At 48.6% G+C, this 21,569-nt stretch overlaps 1 protein-coding gene across 1 annotated transcript in view; it reads left to right on the forward strand.

The window, feature by feature from the left end:
- The first annotated feature begins 9,673 nt into the window (after positions 1-9,673).
- The window catches only part of ENPP6 (ectonucleotide pyrophosphatase/phosphodiesterase 6), a 31,258-nt gene continuing 19,362 nt past the window's right edge, over positions 9,674-21,569 (forward strand). Inside the window, exon 1 of the mRNA XM_082758770.1 lies at positions 9,674-10,380. Coding sequence (XP_082614896.1) covers positions 10,140-10,380 — 241 coding nt within the window. The 5' untranslated portion in view covers positions 9,674-10,139. The remainder of the gene's footprint in view (positions 10,381-21,569) is intronic.

The following is a 21,569-nucleotide window of genomic DNA, read 5'->3' on the forward strand; positions in this document are numbered from 1 at the left end:
GCAGCTGCTAAATGCATTAGCAGCCGTGGTGCATCTTGAATGGACAGTTGTGGTAGAAGAAGAATAGCTTCTCTGTGGTGATCTGGTGCCCGTGGCAGGTGTTTGGGAGATGATTTATTGCCTTCCTGCTGGAAGCTGGGCAGCCACATTCAGTGCTCACATGGTATGAGGTTCTCTTCCATCGTCTCCAAACTTCCTTGAAAGGGCTAAGTACTCTGCCACCTATTTTCACTTTTAAAAACTTATCAGAGCAAGGTTTTGCCTGTGTTATCCATACCAAAAGAAATAAATCCTTACTGGGAATTAGAGGCACCAGGTGTAGTGGGTTTACGTGGCAAGGTTTTGGTAGCAGGGAGCCATAGGGGTGGTTTCTGTGAGAAAGATCTAGAAGCTGCCCCATGTTTGGGAAGGGCCCCATTGTTTTCCAGATCCGAGCCAATAAGCGATGTTGTTTTGCGCCTCTGTGAGAGCATATTTAAGACAGGGAAAAAACGCTGCGCCACACAGCAGCCGGGAGAGTCAAGGGAGTGGGAGAACAGCCTTGCACCAAGGTCAGTGTAGAAGGAGGGGGAGAGGTGCTCCAGGCGCCGGAGCAGAAGTCCCCTGCGGCCTGTGGTGAGGACCATGGTGAAGCAGGATGTCCCCCTGCAGCCCATGGAGTACCACGGTGGAGCAGGGTTCCACGCTGCAGCCCGTGGAGGAGACCACGGTGGAGCAGGTGGCCCTGCACCGACGGAGGCTGCCGCCTGTGGAAGACCCCTGCCGGAGCAGATTCTGGGCCGGACCTGTAGCCCGTGGAGAGGAGCCCACGCAGGAGCAGGTGATCTGGCAGGAGCTGCTGCCCGTAGGGGAGCCAGGTTGGAGCAGTTTTCTCCTGAGGGATGGACCCCGTGGTACGGACCCATATCTGGAGCAGTTCTGGAAGAGCTGCTGCCTGTGGGAAGCCCACGCCGGATCAGTTCATCAAGGACTGCATCCCGTGGGTGGGACCCCACAGCACAGGGGACGAGAGTGACCGAGAAGGAGCGGCAGAGAAGAAGTGCTGTAGACTGACCATAACCCCCATTCCCCGTTCCCCTGCGCCGCTCGGGGGGAGGAGGTGGAAGAGGGTGGATGGGGGGGGAAGGTGCTTTTGGTTTTTTTTTTCCTTTGTTTTCTCACTTCTCTCGCTTGTTAGTTGTAGGCAATAAATCTTACTATCTCCTTATGCCGAGTCTGTTTTGCCCGTTACAATAATTATTGCGTGATTTTCTCGTCCTTATCTCAATCCTTGAGCCCTTTTCACATATTTTCTCCCCATTCCTCTTTGAGGAGGGGGAGTGAGAGAGCGGCTGTGGTGGAGCTCGGCTGCCCACTCGAGCGGAACCACGACACCAGGTCATTGGCCCTGGAAGTCATTACATGGTGTCCATTCCCAGCAGCTGACAGTGCTGTAGGAAATGTCAGGTTTCTGATTTTTTATTTTTTTGGTGGTGGTGATTGGTTGGTTTGGTTTGATTTGTTGGATTTTCTGGGGGGAGGGGGAAGAAGGGATTTTTGGTTGTTGTTGTGTTGCTGCCACGTGGCGGACTAGCACATAAAGTTGGGAGAGAAAATATAGAAAATAAACTGGGTGCTATCAAAACATATTAGGCAGAGAGCTTTGCTGGCATCCAGCTGTACCAGGGGACTGGTACAGGAGGAGCAGTCCATACTTTGGATTTTGGAGCCAGGCAAGGTGGAAATAGTGCCGGTGCTGGACCACCAGAGGAGACGGTGGTCGTCTCCAGTAAAACAAGGTGGAAACAAATTCAGGGAAAGATGAACTTCTCTGTGGAGAGAAACCCTCAGATCAACAGAGAGGGATACTGTGTTGGGTAGGCAGCAGGGACACCATTCTGCTCATTTTCTGTCAGCCAGGCAGCAGAGATGTTGTATTTAATGCAGGATAGCCACCACTTTGCTATGACTTTCCACTAAGAGTGAACAGCAAGTCCTTGGGCCAGGATGCCTGCTCTTCATATGCTATTTGTTTCTGTGATAAATGAGGAGTGATGAAAGAGGAAAGTTTTTACAGGGTTTGAGGCACTGACAAGACAGTCTTTGGTGTCCTCTTCTTCCACTAGAGGGAAAGAAGTAGGAACAAGAAAGATGTCCTTAAGTGTTTAGACCATTTTCAGTGCTATGTGACTAATGATTTTTGCATGTCAATCTTTGCTGCTTTTCAACATTAGTTTTGTCTTTTGAAAAACAGGGGAGACCTGGCAAGTGAACAGGGCTTACACTCAGACAGGAAATCAACTGTCATTTTCTCAGCCTCTAGAACCAGAGATACTTTATATATATATAATATATATATATATATGTTATACATATATATATACACATAATCTATATATATAATATATATATAGTTTTGAAAAAGAAAAACAAATTATCTAAAAAGCAAAGATATTCAGTCAAGGCAGCTTGGCCTGTCAGTGTTCAATTGTGTTACACTGAGCTGATGAATGAAAGTTTCCTTATTTTTAGCATAAGGATGTCATTCCAGCAGTAGCTAATTTTCCAGTAATTTATCTTCCTCCTCAAAAACAGCGCAGTGCCAGCAGCTTTAACTGGGCCACGCAAAGCACCTGCCAGCTGGAGACCTCTGCAGGGTGCTGTGCCACTTAGGCTAAATGAAGGAGGGGATGAAATACTCCCTTGGCAGGCCCCAGGCAACCCAAGAGATGCTGCTGGTGGAGAAGACCCAGAAGAAGAGCATATCCTGCTGGAAGGGTCTTGAAGAGGGCTTTGGCAAGAAACCAAAGCATCACGGTCTTGGGACCTGCTGGGAAGGTGGTTGCCCAAGGAGGAGACTTTCCTACTGTTCATTTCTCTTCAGTGTGGGCAATCAGAGCTTCTTCTCAAAGGATACTGTAGTGCCACCCAAAATTACGGACACCCCTAACTCCTCTTTGTCATTTCTGCTAAAGCAAACAACTCAGAAGCAGCACACTCTAGTGGACAAGCCTTCAGGCTGAAGCGTGCAAAGGCAGCTGGGCTTTATCTGTGCTCTCTGATTGCTTGTTTGTGTGCATACGGCCCACGGGCAGACCGGAGTCCATCACGGAGCAAGAGGGGCAGACACGTAAGGTTTCCACATTCTACTGTCAGCAGTGGTAAGAGCGGGGAGCTTCAGGTGTTCCTAGGAAAGGTGGGGTCGGTTGCAAACATCCTGACTTGAGGGTGTCCATACGAAGGAAAAAAAAAATTTTTGTTGGCTAAGCCAGAGCTTTAAAGAAGACGCCTCACACTGGGACTTCCTGGGACAGATTGCAGGAAAAATAAAGAGGAGGCTTCACTGCAGTGTGTAATAAAATGCTTATGTGCAGAAGAGCAGAATGTCACATGCTGGGTTGTCCCCACCACTCGAATTAGGAGATGTGGTTATAAATCTCAGGAGAGTAGCAAAAGAGCAGTGACATCAAGCCTTTAAGCAGAGGCACCTCAGAAATGGGATGTGGACGTGGCGTCGTGAATGCAAAGTCCCTGCTGAAGGACTAAAGTCCCACTGAGGTCTGCTCTGGATTGTGTTAAGTCAGAGATAAAGCGGACGGGAATCAGGGCAATTTATCTCAGACAGACTCCTCGGAAGTACCTGGATGGAGGAATTTCATCAGCTCCTCCCAGGGCTGAGGGCTTTCCTAGGTAAAGGCCCTGTCCCAGGCTGTGTCCTGCCAGCACTGATACGGGCTCAGGCCCTGAGCTACACCTTAGGATTTCCTAAGCAGAGCACTCAGCGGGTGAAAGCATCACACTCATTACATGACCTTGCCCTCCCCCAGCACCTTACTGGTGGTGGCTGGGAACGGACCTTACCCGTAAGGAGACCTGGCACAGATCTGAAGTGCTGAAGGGACCTGGAGAAGTTCTAACTTGCTGACAGAGAAACACCCTCTGCTGGAAGGCAGCTGCTGTGCGAATACCACCCTGCCCAGAGCACAGGTGGGACTGTAAAACCACCTCTCTGCTCTGGGAGGTGACAGGGACCCATCGCTGTTGCAGGCCTTTAGTCTGCCTTCCAGGTAAGAGCTTCAGCCTCCAACGAGCACGTGCTGAAGAGTGAGCTGCAGTAACCAAGAGCCAGACCGATGCCACCAGAAATACGGCAGCCGAAATGACAGCAGTGTAGTGGCACACGGCGAAAGCAGCGGCAGCTGTAGGCTGCAACTTGCTTGGTAGCACGGGCAGCGGGGCAGAGCTCAGCCTTTGGGGACGAATTATGAATGATCTCAGGTTGGCTTCAGTAACCACGGTCAGAATCAAGGGCTTTTTTCGCTGATATGGCATGCTGTGAGCCAAATGCCCATGGCTTCCAGTCACTGATGTCAGGAGTTATAGCTGAACACTGTGTAACCTCCAGGCCATGAAGGATGCCAAATGCAAAGTATTTGGGAGCTTTCAAATAGCATTTTATACTAGCCCCAGATGGTTTACTTTGTACCTGTACTAAGTTGAAGCCAACGTTGTAAGTCTCTTTTGTGCTCAGTTTAGAAGGGTACCAGAAATATCAAACACGTCATATTATTTTATTCTTGGAAGGTAGGCACACAAGCACTAATTTGCCAAATATTTGGCCTCTCAAATTACCCCTTATTTAGAGGAAAAACCCGAAATCCAAATACGTAGCTGAAACAGGTCTCCACTTGGCTACCAGTAGATGACTTGTCGGATTGTTAGACCTCATGCTTACCCTTTCAAATGAGGTCAGACCGTAACTTTATTTTGCTGACGATGGCTTATTTTTTATACTAAACAAATTAACTGATATTGATCAATTTGCTTAGCTTCCCAGGTTTCCGTCCCCACCTGAACCACTGCATGCTGATCCCTGTTTCTGGCACAGCAGTAAAACCCTTCGCCACGGTCCCTCACCATCCAAGGGAGCGACCAGACAGCAGAGACAAGCAGAGAGCTCAATATCCAGTTACTCGGAACCAGCCATCTGTTTTTGCCATCTAACAAACCCTACTGTGTGATTTCGACAGAGAGCTGTCTTGTGTAAGGTTTCCTCAACGCAGTAAAAACTTGTGCGTTACAAGGCACCGCGTGCAGGCAAGCATGGTCTTGGGCTAATTAAGTTATGATGTTGCAGGGACGTGCATTAGAGACGTCAGGGAGGCACTGGGGGTGGAGATGGGTTGATATCCAAGCAAAACTGAGATATTTTGGATGAAATGGAGACTGGTTTCAGCCTGTGGCTAAGATACCCTCTCCCAGAGCTGGACAGTCCTGTGCTCAGACACGGCTGAGGGAAGAGTTGATCTGCTGAATCAGCCACGAGATGCCATCACCTGGTGCACGCTTCTCAGCCTCTTCTGACCTGAACTGCTTTGTACTTCCCAGTGTCAGAGACCCACCAGGTAATGAGTTTAAGCCCACTGGGCTCAAATAGCAAAGTTATCCGTATGACTTGTGACTGTTGCAGGGAAGTGGGGAGTAGGAGATCTGGAGGGCTGCTCTCCTAACATCGTGACTACCTGGGCTGAAACACTCAAAGAACATTTGACTGGGGCCTAGCTGTCCAGCAGGGCCACCACAGTCCCAGTCTGATGTACTGGTTACCCAGAGTGTGGATGCTTCTGGTAAGGTAAGCCACATACCAGCCAAACAGATTAAAGGAGAACTGTGCCTCAAGAAGCTGAGAAAGATTACCACTCTTCTCCAGGAAAGCTGGAGCTTCTAGCTTTGAAATGCTCCATAGCTAGCCAGTGTGTGATTTCCTTTACTGTATCTATCTGTACATGGCTGACAATAAGAGCAACCCACTTCCTGCATCTCAAATTCCTCATGACTGCATTACTGCACACCAGAAGACTGCAGAAGTAACAGACTTTGTGTTAAATATCATTCCTGAAGGTCTGATGGAGCAGCAGCTGCTTTGTCTAATGGGCTGCTCCACGCAGAAGCACTGGTAAGAAGGCACGGCACAGGAGCAAAGGCTGATAAAGCTGACTTCCACCATTCAACCCACAAAGAGATGGCGAATTATGAGTTTGCAACCAACAGTACTAAACTTCTGCAGCAGATAATTTCCACCAAGGTGAGGCCTTCTGTCAGCTCCGAAGGCAGATACAAGTACTGCCAGAGGCTTTCTCTTGAAGCCAGCAGAGGAGCTGGTACCAGCTGTGATGTTTTCAATTTGGGCTTGGTGGGGATGGGAGGAAGAAGGACCTTACTCAAGCAGAGTTCTGACCTTAAAACTTCAGACGGGCACAAACCCTCTACCTCTCCTTCAAAGAGACACAAGCAACTTATTATTCCCCTCAAGGCCTTTTTGTCTGGAGGTGGCCATGCCTTTTTTGCTAATGAGGAAAAAAAAGCAACCAAACTCGTAGGTCAGGCCGTGTTGGCCAAAGTGTTTAACTACTGCTGTATGAGGGAGGAACAGGACATGAAGAGGAATTACAAGACAGCAAGTCTTGTCATGCTTTCTTGTCTTTCTTCCAGAAGAGAAAGGACAATTTTCCCCTCTGGATTCTCCAGTGTTTTGCTTTTAGCAGCTTTTGTCCTGGCATATGCTCCTGGACGTAAGAGCAGCAACCACACAGCGCTGGGGAGCAGCTGGCACATCTGACCAGCCAGGCTGAACCAGCAGTGTGAGCCTGGAGAACATGCTTTCATTTCCATCACCATGCTTGTGATTTCAGCAGGACAAAAAGAAATCAGAGATTCACAGGCACTGGAGGCAGTTTTCCAAAGATGAAAACCTGCTTTTTGCCAAGAGGATTTCCTGAGCAGCCTAAGTGGCTGAGGATCTTGTTACAAACAAAGTTTTGATCAGTGGGGTATCTCCTCATGCACAAATAGGGCTTAGGGATTTTCTTTCCTGTATTCACGCTTCTTCCAATACGCGGTATAACAGTTAACTTGTACAAACTGCTGTCCCTGGACTCCAGCTCAAGCCCTGGTAGCTTTTGTAAGAACTTTTGTTTCAAAATATTGTTGTGCTGGAGTCTCCAAGGCCATCTGGGGCTTTGTGCAGACTGGGTGCTTACAAATGAATGTGAACCAAAGCAAATCAACATTGCTTGGCAGGGATGAAATGTATTGCTAGGGTCTGTCTCTGCCAAGCTAGACTGCTTGGCTCTGATCCCACTCTTCAGGGGAATTGTCTGTCAAAACACAATTTGGTATTGTAAGGCGTCATGGTTACATGGCTCGCTATGTCTTTAACCCCTCTCAGGCCTTACGCTCTTGTTATTTGTTGAGTGGAAACTTGTGAATCCCCAACTCCCAAGGCAGACCTCAGGTTGAGGTACCTTGCACCACTTGTTCGTCATGCCACTATGTTGGTCCAGGTGGAGCCTTCCCTTAGGAGCTCTCAACTGCCAGATTGCAACCCTCTTGAAAGGAAGATATTATTCTTTTAATGCTGTGAAATAATAAAAAGACGCATCTTTGCATCACCTTGTGATGGAAGCCCAGCCTAACCACCTCAAAAATCTGATCATCTTTTCAGGGTGTGAGTCCAGCTTGGATACCTGATGGACTGCCCTTAATTATCCCATGCTGCGTGAGCAGCAGCTGCTGCTTCTGCTCAGCCCTGCTGGCAAGCCCAGAGGCCACCCATCAGAGAGCAAGCCAAGATGTCAACATCAACCTTCCCACAGCTTTGCCAAGAGATCCACAATCATCTCTCCCTCCCCACTGCTGGATGCGTTTACGAGTTCATTCAACCTACATATGCACGTGGTAAATTAGCACTTGGCAGCTTGGCCAAGACTGCGGGAGGCTGAGAGCCCATCACAGACAGCCTTTGCCATAGTGACACTGCCCAGTAAGCACCAGCAGAAGTCCTCACCCTGAGCACAGGCACTACTGGGCCACCTCCCGTCCTGCCTGGCAGTGAGGAGGGGCAGCAGGAGACAAGGGGACACGCGCATCCCCTTGGGGCGAGGAGGTGATGTGCAGCACGCACGGTCCTGCCTGGGCTATCACGTCGCCTGCCAGCCCGGCACACAGCTGCAGCCTCCCCCCGGGTGGCTGAAAGGCTCTGGATGCAGCCTTGCACGGGCTGGGACGCCAGTGACATGCAGCTCGGCTGCCCCGCTGGAGCAGCCTTGCGGCTTTCATCTCCTGTTGCACGATGCCAGTTCTTTTCTTCCATCCCCAGCTGCTGCAACGAGGTGATGCTGGCGCCTGCCTCGGCTAAAATAAATCACAAGTTCCTCACCAGTGAATTTTTGCAGGGTAAAAAAAATAAACAAGAAAAAATAAAAAGCTAAATGCATGACAGAAGAGCATGCAACAAGTTGAAACAGATGCCAAGGTAAAACAGCTTCTTAATCATTTGTGTTTGCTTGTGGCCAGCCAAGCTCCTTGTGTCTGGCATCTGGGGCTGGATGTGCTGCCTTTTGCTGGCACGCTCGCAGATCTGGAGAGCTGTGGCATCTCTCCCGGCCTGGCAGGATCCCGTGCACCAGAAAGAGATAAGCAGGTGGTATTTTTATGGATAGCTTGCTTTGGAGAGGGTCTGGCCCTGCATGCAGAAAGGTTTGAACCCCAGAAGTTGTGGTGCTGCCCTGTTACCTGGGTGATACCTGCTCCAGGAGGTGGGCTGGGGGTCCAGGACCTGCTGTTGTCCCAGCAGAGCAGGCACTGGTGATAGCTCGCCACGAGTCCATCTGTCCTTCTCCTGGGCACACAGGTACCGATGGCCATGGTTCCAGCTGCCTCTGCCCTGGCTGTGTGACCCTGGCTTGGTTTTGCTGAGAAAACTGCGGCTGCACTGTGAGAAAACACACCGACTAAAGGCAGGCGAGATAAGGAAAGTAAAAACACAGAGAGCTAAAGTTGCCAAGATCATAACAGCTAGCAACGCAGGGCTCTAAGATGTAAATGCTAAGGGAAGAGGTATAAAACCCTGGAAAGCAAACAAGGTGGGAGATGGCAAGCCACCACCAGCAAGGCTCAGCCTGTTTCAGGGGACAGCCACCAACACTCCTCCTGGCGACTGGCTACATGGCCCCAGGGACCTGGCGTGGCGCGGGGCGAGCACACTAAGGCTCAGCCAAGAGCTGGTAGCACAGCTGCGTGCCTCGAGGTCCTGTGCTCCTGCTGCGTGGTGAATGATGCACGAGCAGCAGGGGCTCCAGAGCATCAGGATGATGAGGGTGTAGGGAAGGGATGGTTCGTTCAGTCAGTCCAGGGTGCTGGCACAGCTCGGGTAACACCTGGGTGCTTTCTGTTCTCCTTTTGCACAGGTGTGAGTGCTGGTTTGGGGCAGGCAGGCAGACCTCGAGGGAGGCCGAAGGCTGCCTTGCTCAGCTGGCGTCAGACCAGGCGAGCAGACAGGCTGGACGTGCCGCCGGGAGCCCTGTGGGGAGCAAGCAGGAGGCCAGACCTCCTCAGGGCTGGAGGGCAGCCAGCTCTGCAACCTTCCCCAGGTGCCAGCATCTGTGGGGCACGTCCCCGCGATGGACGAGCCTCCCTGGGGCTGCTTCTCCTCTGTGCACTGAGGGTTGCAAGCCTTACCCCTTCCCCAGCCCAGCAGGGTCTGGCAGGCGGGGCTTCCAGGGCTAACACAGCACTGCGAGCTGCTTTTATCTGGAATAAGCAAATGAAATGCAAGCGAAGTGAGGCAGCATGTAATTACAGTCTGTAGCAGACGCCGGCGTTGTGCTGGAGGTACAGCTCTGCCCCTGTGGCTGGCAGCAGAAGAACCCGGTGCCGGCTCGTGACGAAAGTGCAAACAACTTTTCATTAGCACGAGTCTTGGCACCACCCAGCTCTTACCAGCAGCAGTAGTGCCAACAGCCAGAAAACAAACGTGTAATTTGTTTGGTAGTGCTGCAAACTACTCCTTTTCCTTAAAGACTTGGGAGCTGGAGGAGCCCCACAGCACATGCGGAGGACAGGTCCTTGCGGACTCCCCTGCACACTGCTTTCCACATCGCTGCGAGGCGGCGAGACACAGAGCTCTTTCCTCCTCTGGCTCCAAGTTAATCATCTGTTTGCAATTAACCTGCGACCTCCCGCCCCCGCAGCACGCCGGGCAGTGCTGTAGCTTTAACGCAGGCGGTGGAAGCAGGAGGGAGGACAGCAGTGCCAGGTCCAGCCCCGAAGCTGCCGCAGATCCCTCACTCCTGGCCCTGGTCCCAGCGGCGCTGCCTGCCATGGGGAGCTGCAGGGTCCTCGCCGTGGTCCTCGCCTTCCTCGCCCTCCTCTCCATCGCTGCTGCCCGCCGCAAGCTGCTGGTGTTTCTGCTCGACGGCTTTCGCTTCGACTACATCGACGACAAGGAGCTGGAGGCTCTGCCGGGCTTTCGGAACATCGTCAGCATGGGGGTGAAGGTGGATTACATGACCCCAGATTTCCCCAGCCTCTCCTACCCTAACTATTACACGCTGATGACAGGTGAGCACTCGCGTTTCCTCGCTGTGATGCTCGGCAGGGCTGCCAGCGTCCTGTGCCGGGGTGGAGGGCACTTCTCTCATACCTTTCCTGTGGAGAAGCTGTAAAAGTAACTCTGCTCGTGCTTTTAGCTTGGGGTTTAAAACTATTGCAGCTTGGTACTGCTTGCCTAGATGAAAGGACGAGCAGACCCGTCCTTGACTTGGAGACGCTGCACGGAGCTGGTTTTGCTCCACTGCAGTGCTGCCGGCTCCCTGCCTTGCCCGCTGCACTCAGAGCACAGAAATGTGTGGGAAACGTACAGACAGTGAGCACGGAGCCTGCTCAGAGAGCTTTCAGTTAGCAGAAAGGTATGCAGGCTGAGGGGGGCTAAGACAAGATGGATTTTCAGCCAGCAGGTCTGTTTTAGAAAGTTCAGCATCACGTTTCCACTTGTGCTCTGCTGACTTTCTGCTGCCACAGGTTCCTGCTCTAACTTTGCCCAAAGTTCTTGTAACTGTAATCTAGAGAAAAATAAAAATAAAAATAAAAATAAAAAGCCCTTAGGAATTGTTGTTTTTGTTCCTCTACTGTCTCTCTATTTCTGAATGCCTGGGAGAAGTTTTCAGAAAAGTGGGAGAAGAGACGTAACTTTTACTATGCTGATTTCCTTCTAACCTGACTGGGGCCATACATAATTACTGTGGTACTAGGAAGGTGCAGAGTACAAATTTGCTGTTTGTATCAGATAAAGGCAGCCTGGAGACAAAACTCAAGCACAGAAAGAAAGGGAATTTTTTCTGGAGTTTCAGATGGGATTTTTCCTCCATAGTTATTTAACAAACAAGACCTTAGAGCTGACTGTGAACAGTGAGAAAAGCTGCTCTCTCCTCGATATGTGGCGTCTTCTGCTGTCCACAGAACAATACAAAGCCCAGCAGTTCATATACTGCTTGCTGGGAAGGCAGAGAGATGCCATTGTAAGACAAAATCTGACATCAGTTGTGCCCAGCTTGTTTTGAAACCGCTTAACCCTTCCCTCTCTATCTTGAGAGAGGAATGCCTTTTTGATGCTCATTTCATCTCCCAAATAAATAAATAAATAAAATAGAAAGCTGCCAGTTTTTTTTTCATGGCAGTGGAAAAGCATGAATGCAGGACAGATTTCACTACAGCAAACAGAGGTGTTTCTCCACTGTGGGCCTTTTCCTGCAGATGTATGCAGGCACACCAGCTGAATACTTCATATTGTGAAAAGCCTTTGGGTGAAGCTGTTGAAGAGCACAGGGAGGGACTGCTTTCTCCCTTTACCGTGATTAATCATCACACCTGTTGGGTGCATATGTGCAGAGTGAAGCCCATCAGCAGCCCTTTGAAGAGTTTTGAAAACATCCCTTTTAGTGCTCAGGAAGGAGACCTGGTGTAGGTGATAAAACGTGACTTGTAGGCTTCTCACATTTTCAGGGTACTGGAGTTTCTAGCCAGAAGCAATGAGACAATCTGAGAGACAAAACCATTTCATAAGTCTCCTGGCCTTCGTGACAAGGATCTCTGTTGCAAGTACAAATGAGCTGCAAATAATAATTAACCTTTATATTGCATGGGCCACAGCGGTGTTAAACAGGTCAGGAAGAAATCGAGGGCTAGGTTTGGGTGCCAAACAAGCCCAAAGGAAGATCTGAGGCTGCACCTGAGCCCTTGGGGTGTAGGTGTACTCTGTGGCTGTGTCCTGGCAGTGACCTGTCCACCCCAACACTATGGTACAGGGTCTGCAGGAGGAGATGTTGCATTTGGGGTGGTGGTGGGGCTGGGGCAGGAGGCAGGTTGGTGTTGGTGGCTGTGAAGCTGCGTGCTTAGGCTGTGTGTGATCGATTTGACCCCACATCGGACACCACAGTTCGTTCACCTCTGCTGTGGTGTGCCTGTAACTCAGTTTGCCTCCCTTAGGAACTGGGATGTGCAGGACTTAAATGTTACCAGTTTGTTCTGGGAAATCAGGGGCTACAAGGACAGGCTATTCTTTGTGTCTTGTCCTGAACTGCTGTATCACAAGCTGTTAAGAGACTCACTTTTGACCTCCAGATTGTCGTATCTTGCATCTCTAAGAGTGCTTTCATAGTGTATTGGCTTTTATTCAGATAAATTAGCTCAAGAAACATCTAGCCCCTTCTGCACATTCCTGCCCCTGATTTGGTCACTGTATCTCACAGCAGGATAAGCACTACCGTCCCTTCATTCCCTGCTCATTCACAAGCTCTTGAGGAACTGTATTCATCCAGGCATGCTGATGGCTGTCTCTTAGTGCCACAAGGGCCTTAGTTGTTATGGGGGATGTCCTCCCTTGTTTTGGTGGCTTTGGATGAGGACATGGACTCTGCTCTTTGCCTACCACCACCATCAGGACGAGTTGGTCCCCTCAGACCTCAGCTCACCTCCTCCTCCTGCCCAGAGCTGCAGCCTCTGCCCATCACGTCTCACTGAAGGTGCCAAACTGCCCCTGCCAGCCCTGCCCAGAGGCAGATTTCATCTGCAATAGGCAACAAGCAAGCACCAGCATGCAGTGCAGCTGTCTGACTGTCTGCAGGATCATGTAGTCATTACATTAGACTCTGCTGATATTTCCAAGAGGGCAACCTGATTGAGTTTAATATTCACAAGAAATAGCAAGAGTTTACTGAGCGTTTCAAAGGGATAACTAAGAGATGCAACCATAACTGATGACAAAGAGGCACAGATCTAAAAACAACTAACCACTGATGTGAAGCACACCCCATTTTGCTGACAATATTTGCTAAGTGAAGCACAGGTGCAGTGGGAGAAAGAGCACCCAACATAGGTAATACAATGCTGACAGTCTAGGTAGAACAAGATGGATAAATGTTGGGAAAGGAAACTTGGAGAGGGAGACATCTTTCCAGGGTCACGCAGTGCTGCATGGGGATGCTGGATGAGTGCAGAACTCTCTGTGGCTGGTTTGAAACCTGTGGTGATGAAACCAGGAGGGTTATGAGTTGCCCAAAGCGGTGGATTCAGGGAATGGTGGATGTAGGAGGACAATCACCAGGGATAAAGCCAGAGATTTCAGCTGTGAAGTGGAATTAAGCCACAGAGCCCTGCCAGGGGTGGGACTGCTCGTTATATATTAAGAGTTAACAGAAGGAAACCTGTACTGCTAATCCTCAGCCTTGAGTCATTCAAAGACAGTAGCATTCAGTGTTAATCCTCACTGTAATAAGTTAGGTCTCTTTAATTCTTCTGCTGCTATTAACCTCCAAGCAGGTGTTTTCTGAGGCTTCCCGGAGTGATGCAGGAAGTCCAAGGCCAGCCAGGAGATCTTTGTCCTTCCTCTGCCTCCTCAGCAATTACGAGAAAGAAAAGCAGAGCACAGAAAGGAGACCAACACCAATGGCTAGGACAGCACCAAGCAATACCCAGGTTACTGCTGGAGCAAAGCAATCTCTCTGACACCCAGTCTGACAAGTTATTTTATGACTTAGTGCCCCACACTTTGAAAAGCAATCTCCTGTAACAACTTCACTTATGCCATTTTCCTTAGTTTTGGCTTCCACAGTGGTGCAAAGACTGGTTCTCGAGTAGCTGGGTTGTTTCCTAGGGAGATGAGCTGCTAGGCTGGATCCTACCTCATGCCCTAACTCAATGCTCTCCATTTATGATACTGAAGTTGTGGACTTGATGGTTTTTCCCCTAATATCACAGAGATCTGTGATTCCAGATGAGAAACGAGCACAACAGGAAAGCACTCTGGCAACAGAGACATCCCTGCTTCTGGGCAAATAGCCTTCAGATCAGTGAACAAAGCTGTGAATAGAAAATACTATAGAAGAAAAACTGATGCTTTAAGGTAAAGTCTTTTTCAAGGCACATTTTATTAGCTTGCCAAAAGCTCTTTAAATGCCTGAGCTCTTTCTAAAAGTTCAATGGCACCCTGAAATAAGATTGTCGAGTAAACCAAAAGACAGATTTGGTGCTTGTATGGCCTTAAATCCATGCGTATGTAAGGGACTCCCCTGGGAGGGGCAGGATTGTGTTAGCAAAGAAAGGCACTTGGAAGAAAGGCGTTGCATAAAATGGTGAGATAGGTAAAAGCTGTTACTGATGTGTTGGAGGGAGCTTTGTGAGGCTAGATGTGGTTTTGGCAGCCGAGGGGAGAAGAAATCCAGATACGTCTAACCCGAAAGGCTCACTTAGCCACATCATGTGTTGTTTGTTTTGCAAAGAAAGGAATTAAGATCACAAGTCACCCCAGGATTTTATCCCACTGGGAGTGTTCAGTGCTTCCCTTCCCCTGCCTTGGCGTGTTTCTGCAGGGCGGTCTCAAGCCAAAGCAAACGGAAAGTCTGAGGTCTCCCTCTGCAACCGCTGCAAGTGGTATTACTGCTCAGGGCCATGCATGCCATCTCTCGAGAAAAGCTGCTTATGCTGAGGAGCTTCAAAGGCACCCGCAGGCCCCAGGGACCTGCTGGGGATACCAGCCCTGCAGGCCCCATGAAGTCCCCCCTGGTTTGGGAGGCGCGATGTGCTGAGCCCAGCCAGCATAAACACCAGCACCACATCTGAGCAGGGAGCCGGGGGGAGGATTTGCTTTCCAAGATCCCAACAACAAACGCAGTCTTTCCTGGCAGGCCTTCGGGCGGCTGTGCAGGGGCCGTGTTTCTCTTGGCCTCCACGGGGAGCAGAGGGAGATCCTTCTAGTGGAGGTGGGTGGGAGGGGAGAGCTCAAAGAGGAGCAAGCCTGGAGCCTCCACACACCACTTTAGGGAGGACCTGGTCTTGGTAGGGAGGCCCCGTGAAGCTTGTGGGACAGAGGAGGACGTGGAGCAGGGAGAGTCTCAGCTCTGAGCACCAGGGCAAGGCCTTCACAGGACGTCCCACCATCGCTGTGCTTCGCTCAGCTCCCATCTTCTCCTGAACACAGCAAATCCTGGTGTACACTGAGCTGTCAGCACGCCACGTGGACTGCTCACCATGGCAAATATGTACAGTTCTTGTTCGCTGGTCTTACAGCACGGCACCTTGGGTCTCCATGCAGGAAGCCCCACACAGAACCTCTCCAGACAGTGCACGGTCACGGCTGTGCATCGCAGCTGAATGATGGGGATTGCCCTGCTTAATTATTAACTTCCCCTGTTAGGAGCATGCCCTTTGAGCTCTGCCAGTGGGTGATGTGGTGAACACCAGCAAAGCATGAACCTGGCCACAACCCCGCCACAGGCCTCGCTGTGCTCATTGCCATAGTGCTGGGGAACGTGAGCATTTCACTTTTGTAGTTACTAGTTTTATTCACCTTTTTCTTTAAAACTTCTTCATCCAAATCTGTTGTAAGGTACTAAACGAAACAATACAGAGGCTCTATTTGTAACTACATAAGCAGTGCCCGCATATTGTCTGAGGCATAAAAATTGCAGGGGTAGGAGTACAACAGGGAAGTTGATTATCAGTACCAATGAAATGAAATGATATCAACTTCACTGCCCAACCCAAGAAAAAAGCCAGGAGGACACAAGGAGAAACATGAGGGACAAGGAAATTGGATTTCTGATCTTTGTTCCTCTTTTAGCCACCACAGATGCCAGCAGCAGCAGAGATGAGAGAAGTCTATTGGTGGCACACCATTCTTAAATCAATAGTCTCTTCTTTTTCTTGGATTTGGTGGCTTTCTATTTCCAAAAATTGCACATTGGGAATAAAAAGAGTGTCAAGAATTCTGTGGTAATAGTATTAGCTGGCAGAGAATGAGCACTATCCCTGCAAGGGCAGGCTGCAGAAGGGTTGGGAACTGGGAGGGCTTTTCATTTTCAAGTTCTTAATCTCGCATTGTTTGCTCAGAAAGGCTGTGAGTGCCAAGATTTTTCTCTTTCACACATACACAAAATGTTGAAAAAAAAAAAAAAAAAAAAAAAAAGTATTTGCTTTTTACCAACTAAAAAAAATAGCAACACTTCCAAAATGAATAACAGAAAGTTTTCCCTAGGACGAGCTCATGTGCTGCAAATTGCAACACAGAGGTTTTTACTTGCATGCTAGCTAAAACCTCACTGCCCATATATTGTGCCTGCTACCAGCTATTAGCAGAGGTAAGAGGACATTCATATATCAAGGTAACTCTCTGCCCAAAATGAAAAGTACAGAAAACTGATGAAGAGGGGACTGCCAGAGGCTTGTTCCTTCCCTAGCGGTGCACACTGCCACTCTGCACATTATTTTGGCCAGCTCCTTTGCACCACTTGGAGCTGTGGCTGCTAAGGCAGAGGAGATACAGTTCAAAAAATCCCCTTCAAAATAAATAAACAAATAATCTATGTGTAGCAGATTTTTCTGTGCTTTTTGTTGTGATCCTAATTGGGTGGCAAATTCTCACCTCACGTAGGGTAAGGTGTTTCTGCTTTGGATCAGTCTGGTACTGCAGGCCATAACAGATTGCAAGGACATTGCCAACAAGCTCTTCTGGGAATATATATAGTTTGTTCACATCTTCGGAAACCTTTTTTCCCTGGGGGTCTGCAGATGGTACGGCAAACTCATCCAGACAAGGGCTTCTTCTGTCTGCCTGGACTTCTCCCAGCCGGGTTTGGGTTGAACCAGGGTTTCTTTTTTTTCCCTGTGATCTCATTTCCATGCAAAGCTGGGCAAATGAGACCCAGTGGGGGAAGAGCAGGGCAAGACATAAATTGAAGCAGACAGAGCTAGGCACAGTGAGGATCTGATCAATGAGCAGGTCTGGGTCAGCATTTAGGTGACTCTTCCAGCAACAAGAGAGTAGTGGAGGAAAGACATATTGAGGCGGAGAAGAGGGGGAGAAGGGGAGCTGCATGTCTTACTCAGGCTTTTAAAACCTATCCAAGTAACCCAACAAGTTGGTGGAACCATAATGCTTCAAGGATGTCACATGTCCAGCCACGCTGTAGAGGCCCAGATGTGTGTAAGGAAAAAAATAACCTTCCAAGTTGACTAGTCCTGGCAGGATTAGTTGTCTTTTCCTCTTTATCTTCTGTTTGTGGTGAGGGAGTGAAGAACTTAAATGTGTTCCTCTGGCCTGCTCGGACAAGTTCCTCCACCAGATCATGTGGTGTGGTCCCATTTGCCTGTTCATTTCATGAGAGCAGTAATGACACATCAGGTATCTCTAGTCTCTGTGCAACGCTGTGAGATACCGGGCAGTCTGACCTGCCTGTCCAGGACAACTTCCAAAAACACTGAATTCCTAATCACTCATCTCTGGATTGGTGTGATTTTAGGGTTAGCCACCAACTGACATTATGAGGCATCATTCACTTCTCCCCTGGCATGGAGCTTGGGGACGTATCTTCTGCTGTGCTGCAGCAGCTCATGGTACCTGTGCACAGCTGTTTGCATGGAGGAACTTAACTCCACCCCTGACTCTATATCCCCATGGCAGCCTGTGCTTGCCTCATCCCCTTCCTAGCTCTTACTAATTCCCAAGGGGTGGGGACATCGTGGTAGGACATGGGAGGGAAGACCTCATTGCACCCACACAAAATGCATATGGTATTAAACAGTACATTCGTGTACATGTATGTTCTTAGGTTTGTCTTTAGCTGGATACCACTTGGGTACAGATTATGGTACCTTTGCTGTGCAGGCTGATATATACACCGTGGGTTCTCGGATAAATTTAGTTGGCTCAGTGCAGAGATGAGTTACCTCTGCTTTGTTGCCCAGGGCACCAGGTACAGCTTCACACATCTGTCCCATGCTGCCTCTCTTCCAAAGAAAGGATCACTGAAAATCTCAGAAGAGCATTTTCTCTGGCAGATTTAGATGCAGGTGGTCTCTGTATGACTTATCATACCTACTGGGGATCCCACGCACTGTGCTTGCAGCCAGTGGAGGACCATGCTGAGAGGTGGAGCACTGAGATCAGGAAGAGCTCATTCAGAAGTGTGCAAATGCTACAGGAGCACATGCTCTGCTTTCCAAATCTCACCTGCAGTTGATGCAAGGTGCACAGCCACCAGTGTTTGCTATGCTGTTGTTCTGGGCAGCCAACCAGTTACATGTTGTGCTGTATTTGTTTGTTGTTGTCATTCTTGTTTTGTTGTTTTTAATTTTATTTATTTTATTATTTTTTTTACATAGATTCGTTTGAATGCTGACAACACTGCCTGGAGACATAGGAAAGGGGTTTAGACAAAGCTAATGATGGAAAAAGTGTAGTGTGCAAGTGAGATGCAGCACGAAGATGTGCAAATGCTTTTGCTGGCTCTCTTCCAGAAGGATGCAGCAGTTATCGTACTCCTGGGAACTATACCCTCTTTGTTTTTCTCTGTTGCTTGAGGAGGGGATTTTTTTATTTCTTAGTTTTACTGCATTTGCGTTTTTCCCTGTTTCTAGTTTTGAAACTCCAAAGTTAATGTTTGATTATAGAGGAAAGTCGCCATAATGGAAGTAATAATAAATTCATTGTGCTATGGTGACTGTCTAACATCATGTTAGTGTTTTGACAGTCAATAAAAAGGAGATCACCAGAAGTCATCTTCTCAGGCTGGAGGAAATAACATGCAACAGAGGCTGCAAAGGACTCAGGCTGCACAGGTGACCCAAAAGAAGTTTGAGAAGTGACCTTAATGCTGTGTATAGGTGTCTCCAGGGAGAGAAATGCCAGCTATTGCAGGGGTTTTAACCTAGTGAGCAAGGCATGGAAAAGCCATGGCTGAAGATTAGTAACATAGGACAAAAATCAAATTAGGCATACTTTCTCAACAGTGCTTACAGATGATAAATATTGGGAAGAACAATCCAAGGAAGAGATTGATTTGATGGTTATTGATGTGTTCCAAGGAGGCCCAAGGTCTTCCTGGGACACAGGCTTCAGGCAAGCAGAGGTCAATGGCTTTAGGTAGCATTATATGGTCACATCTGCTCATCTGATGTTCCCTGCTGGCCCTGTGAACTTGAAAAATATATATACCTTCTCTTACAATAAGCTACGGTCAGTTGGAATCTTTCTACGCTCTGTGCTGTGTGCATATCATGATTGCTTATTGCTGTAGGGTTTCTCCACAAGCACAACTATCAGCATATAGAAGGGCAGATTTTTACAAAATAGCAACTGAATCACATTTCTCTTAAAGTGATGTCTACAATGAAAATTGATGCTTTATGGACTTGTAGGCTTCCTTTTCAATATAAAAAGTGTTGGAGTCTATAGAAGAACAGACTTGTCTAATGTGGTGATCAGAAGACTACTGTCCTCTGTATTATTACACACACATACTTAAACTTCCCAACAACACTACAAAGAACAATCTCTGCTCTGTTCCATAAAGAGGTGAGCAAACTGACAGGAGTCCATAAATCCTACAGGGAGTTGACATCAGAAGCAGCTGGAGCTTATTGCTTTTATATGAAAACTGCACTGTACATCAAATGGAGATATGTGACCTAACAGCTTCAGCACTGACCTGCAGGTCTCCCAGGCTGGCAGTAGTTGCCTGCCCTGCAGTTTAGCAGGTTGATATATGTTCGGGAGTACACGGATTTCAAGGACCTGAAGAGACAGGGTTGTCATCTAAGTAGGAAGGTTGCATTTTTGATGCACTACAGAGGCCTCCTACTAGCCCTTTTTAGACTTATAATGAAGAAAGCTCTTGGCAGACTAAGGAGGACAGATTACTTCCCCTCCAGTCCACCAGTTTTCTTAAATTAAGCCTGTTTGTTTTAATAAGGCGTATAGCGACTGCTACAAACCGGGACTGCTCCTCTGGGGAGGAGGAAATGTTCTGCATAATTGAAATACTTCGTAGTAGGGAAGGAGATTTTCAAAATCCTTGTCAAGGTCACATGTACACAAAATATATGGAGTCCTCTGCTCAAAACGAAGCCTTTTTAAAACAAGCATCCTGAGGTTATTTCAGTTCTGCTCACCACACTTGTTCTCACAGTAATCAAAGTCTGTTATCCGGATGCCTGCAATATCATGACTCACTGGGTAACGATGACAGTGTCTCACACATACATCAGCCGCTGCTTTATAAGACGAGGAAATCGTGAACTTCCAGTACTACTTAATCTGCAACATTTCTTTTCCCATTTTTATTAACTCAACTGCAGGTTAACTCTTGAAATACTGTATCTTCTCTTCTGCCAATGACAACAAAACATCTCTCTATCTTGTATGTGGAAAACCAGTGTGGCCCATGGATTTTTTTTCAAAGAGGAGAGAGGAATCCTTCCAACAGATAGTTAGGGCAAGCCCCAGCCTGGTCATACCTTTGGACCTTCTGGCCCAATATCCTGCATGTCTGTGGCTTGTACCTAAGGAACATGCCAGGAGCACAGGGCCTGGCAAAGGATGGAGAGGGCAGCTTAACCCAGCTATGCCCGGCAAGCTGCTGAGCTTTTAGGCCGCTTGAAGGCCTGTGGCCTTGCTTTTTATTATTTTGACCCTGTTCTGAGTGCTGCTACAATTTTTTATTTATTTATTTTTAAAGTGTCTGCACTGTGCAGCGTGCGCTAAGTGCTAGGTGAAGGAGAGGGGAAATGCAAGTTTCCCAAAATCCATTCTGTGTTTCCAGACTGTGCTTTTATCCCTTCCTGTTTGCAGACTGCTTCCTGCAGCCCTCAGGGGCTGAGCGTGGGTGGCTGCCTTAAAACTAGCCTCGGATTTGGCAGACATTGCAAGCGGAGAAGGAGCCAGACATCAGCCACGCGTGTGGCACCACGGCAGCCTGTTGGTGTGGCACCACGGCAGCCTGTTCATGTGGACTGTGCACAGCGTGTTGTGTGGGCCACGGGTCCATCAGATCCGTCTCTTCTGGCTTCAGGCCTCTGAAAATTGTCTGTCTCAGGCTGAGCTAATTACCCAATCTCTCTGTGCAGTTAATAGAGAGCAATATGCTCCTCCAGAGAAGAACTCCTCCCGGATACCTTAGATGCCTGTCTTGGGATGGCATGAATTGCTTTCAGGAGGTGTGTCTTTATCGGCTGGGAAGGGAGCACAGCTTCTGAAACTAGCTTTTAGGTGGCCAATCTGGGGGACATGGACTGCTACCTAGAGGACCTCAGTGAAAGGTAGTCGAGTCAAGAAAACCATATTAGTTGCGCTGTAAGGGGTTCCTCAGTTCAATTCACATCTTTTCAGCTGATTTGCTCAGTGCTCTTAAGCAAGTGGCAGCACTGGTGTTGCTGGTGGTATCCTTCTGCTGGAGAACACAAATCAGATCGTGCTCTTT

This window comes from Aythya marila (assembly GCF_965140915.1).
Source record: "Aythya marila genome assembly, chromosome: 4".
Lineage (NCBI taxonomy): Eukaryota > Metazoa > Chordata > Aves > Anseriformes > Anatidae > Aythya > Aythya marila.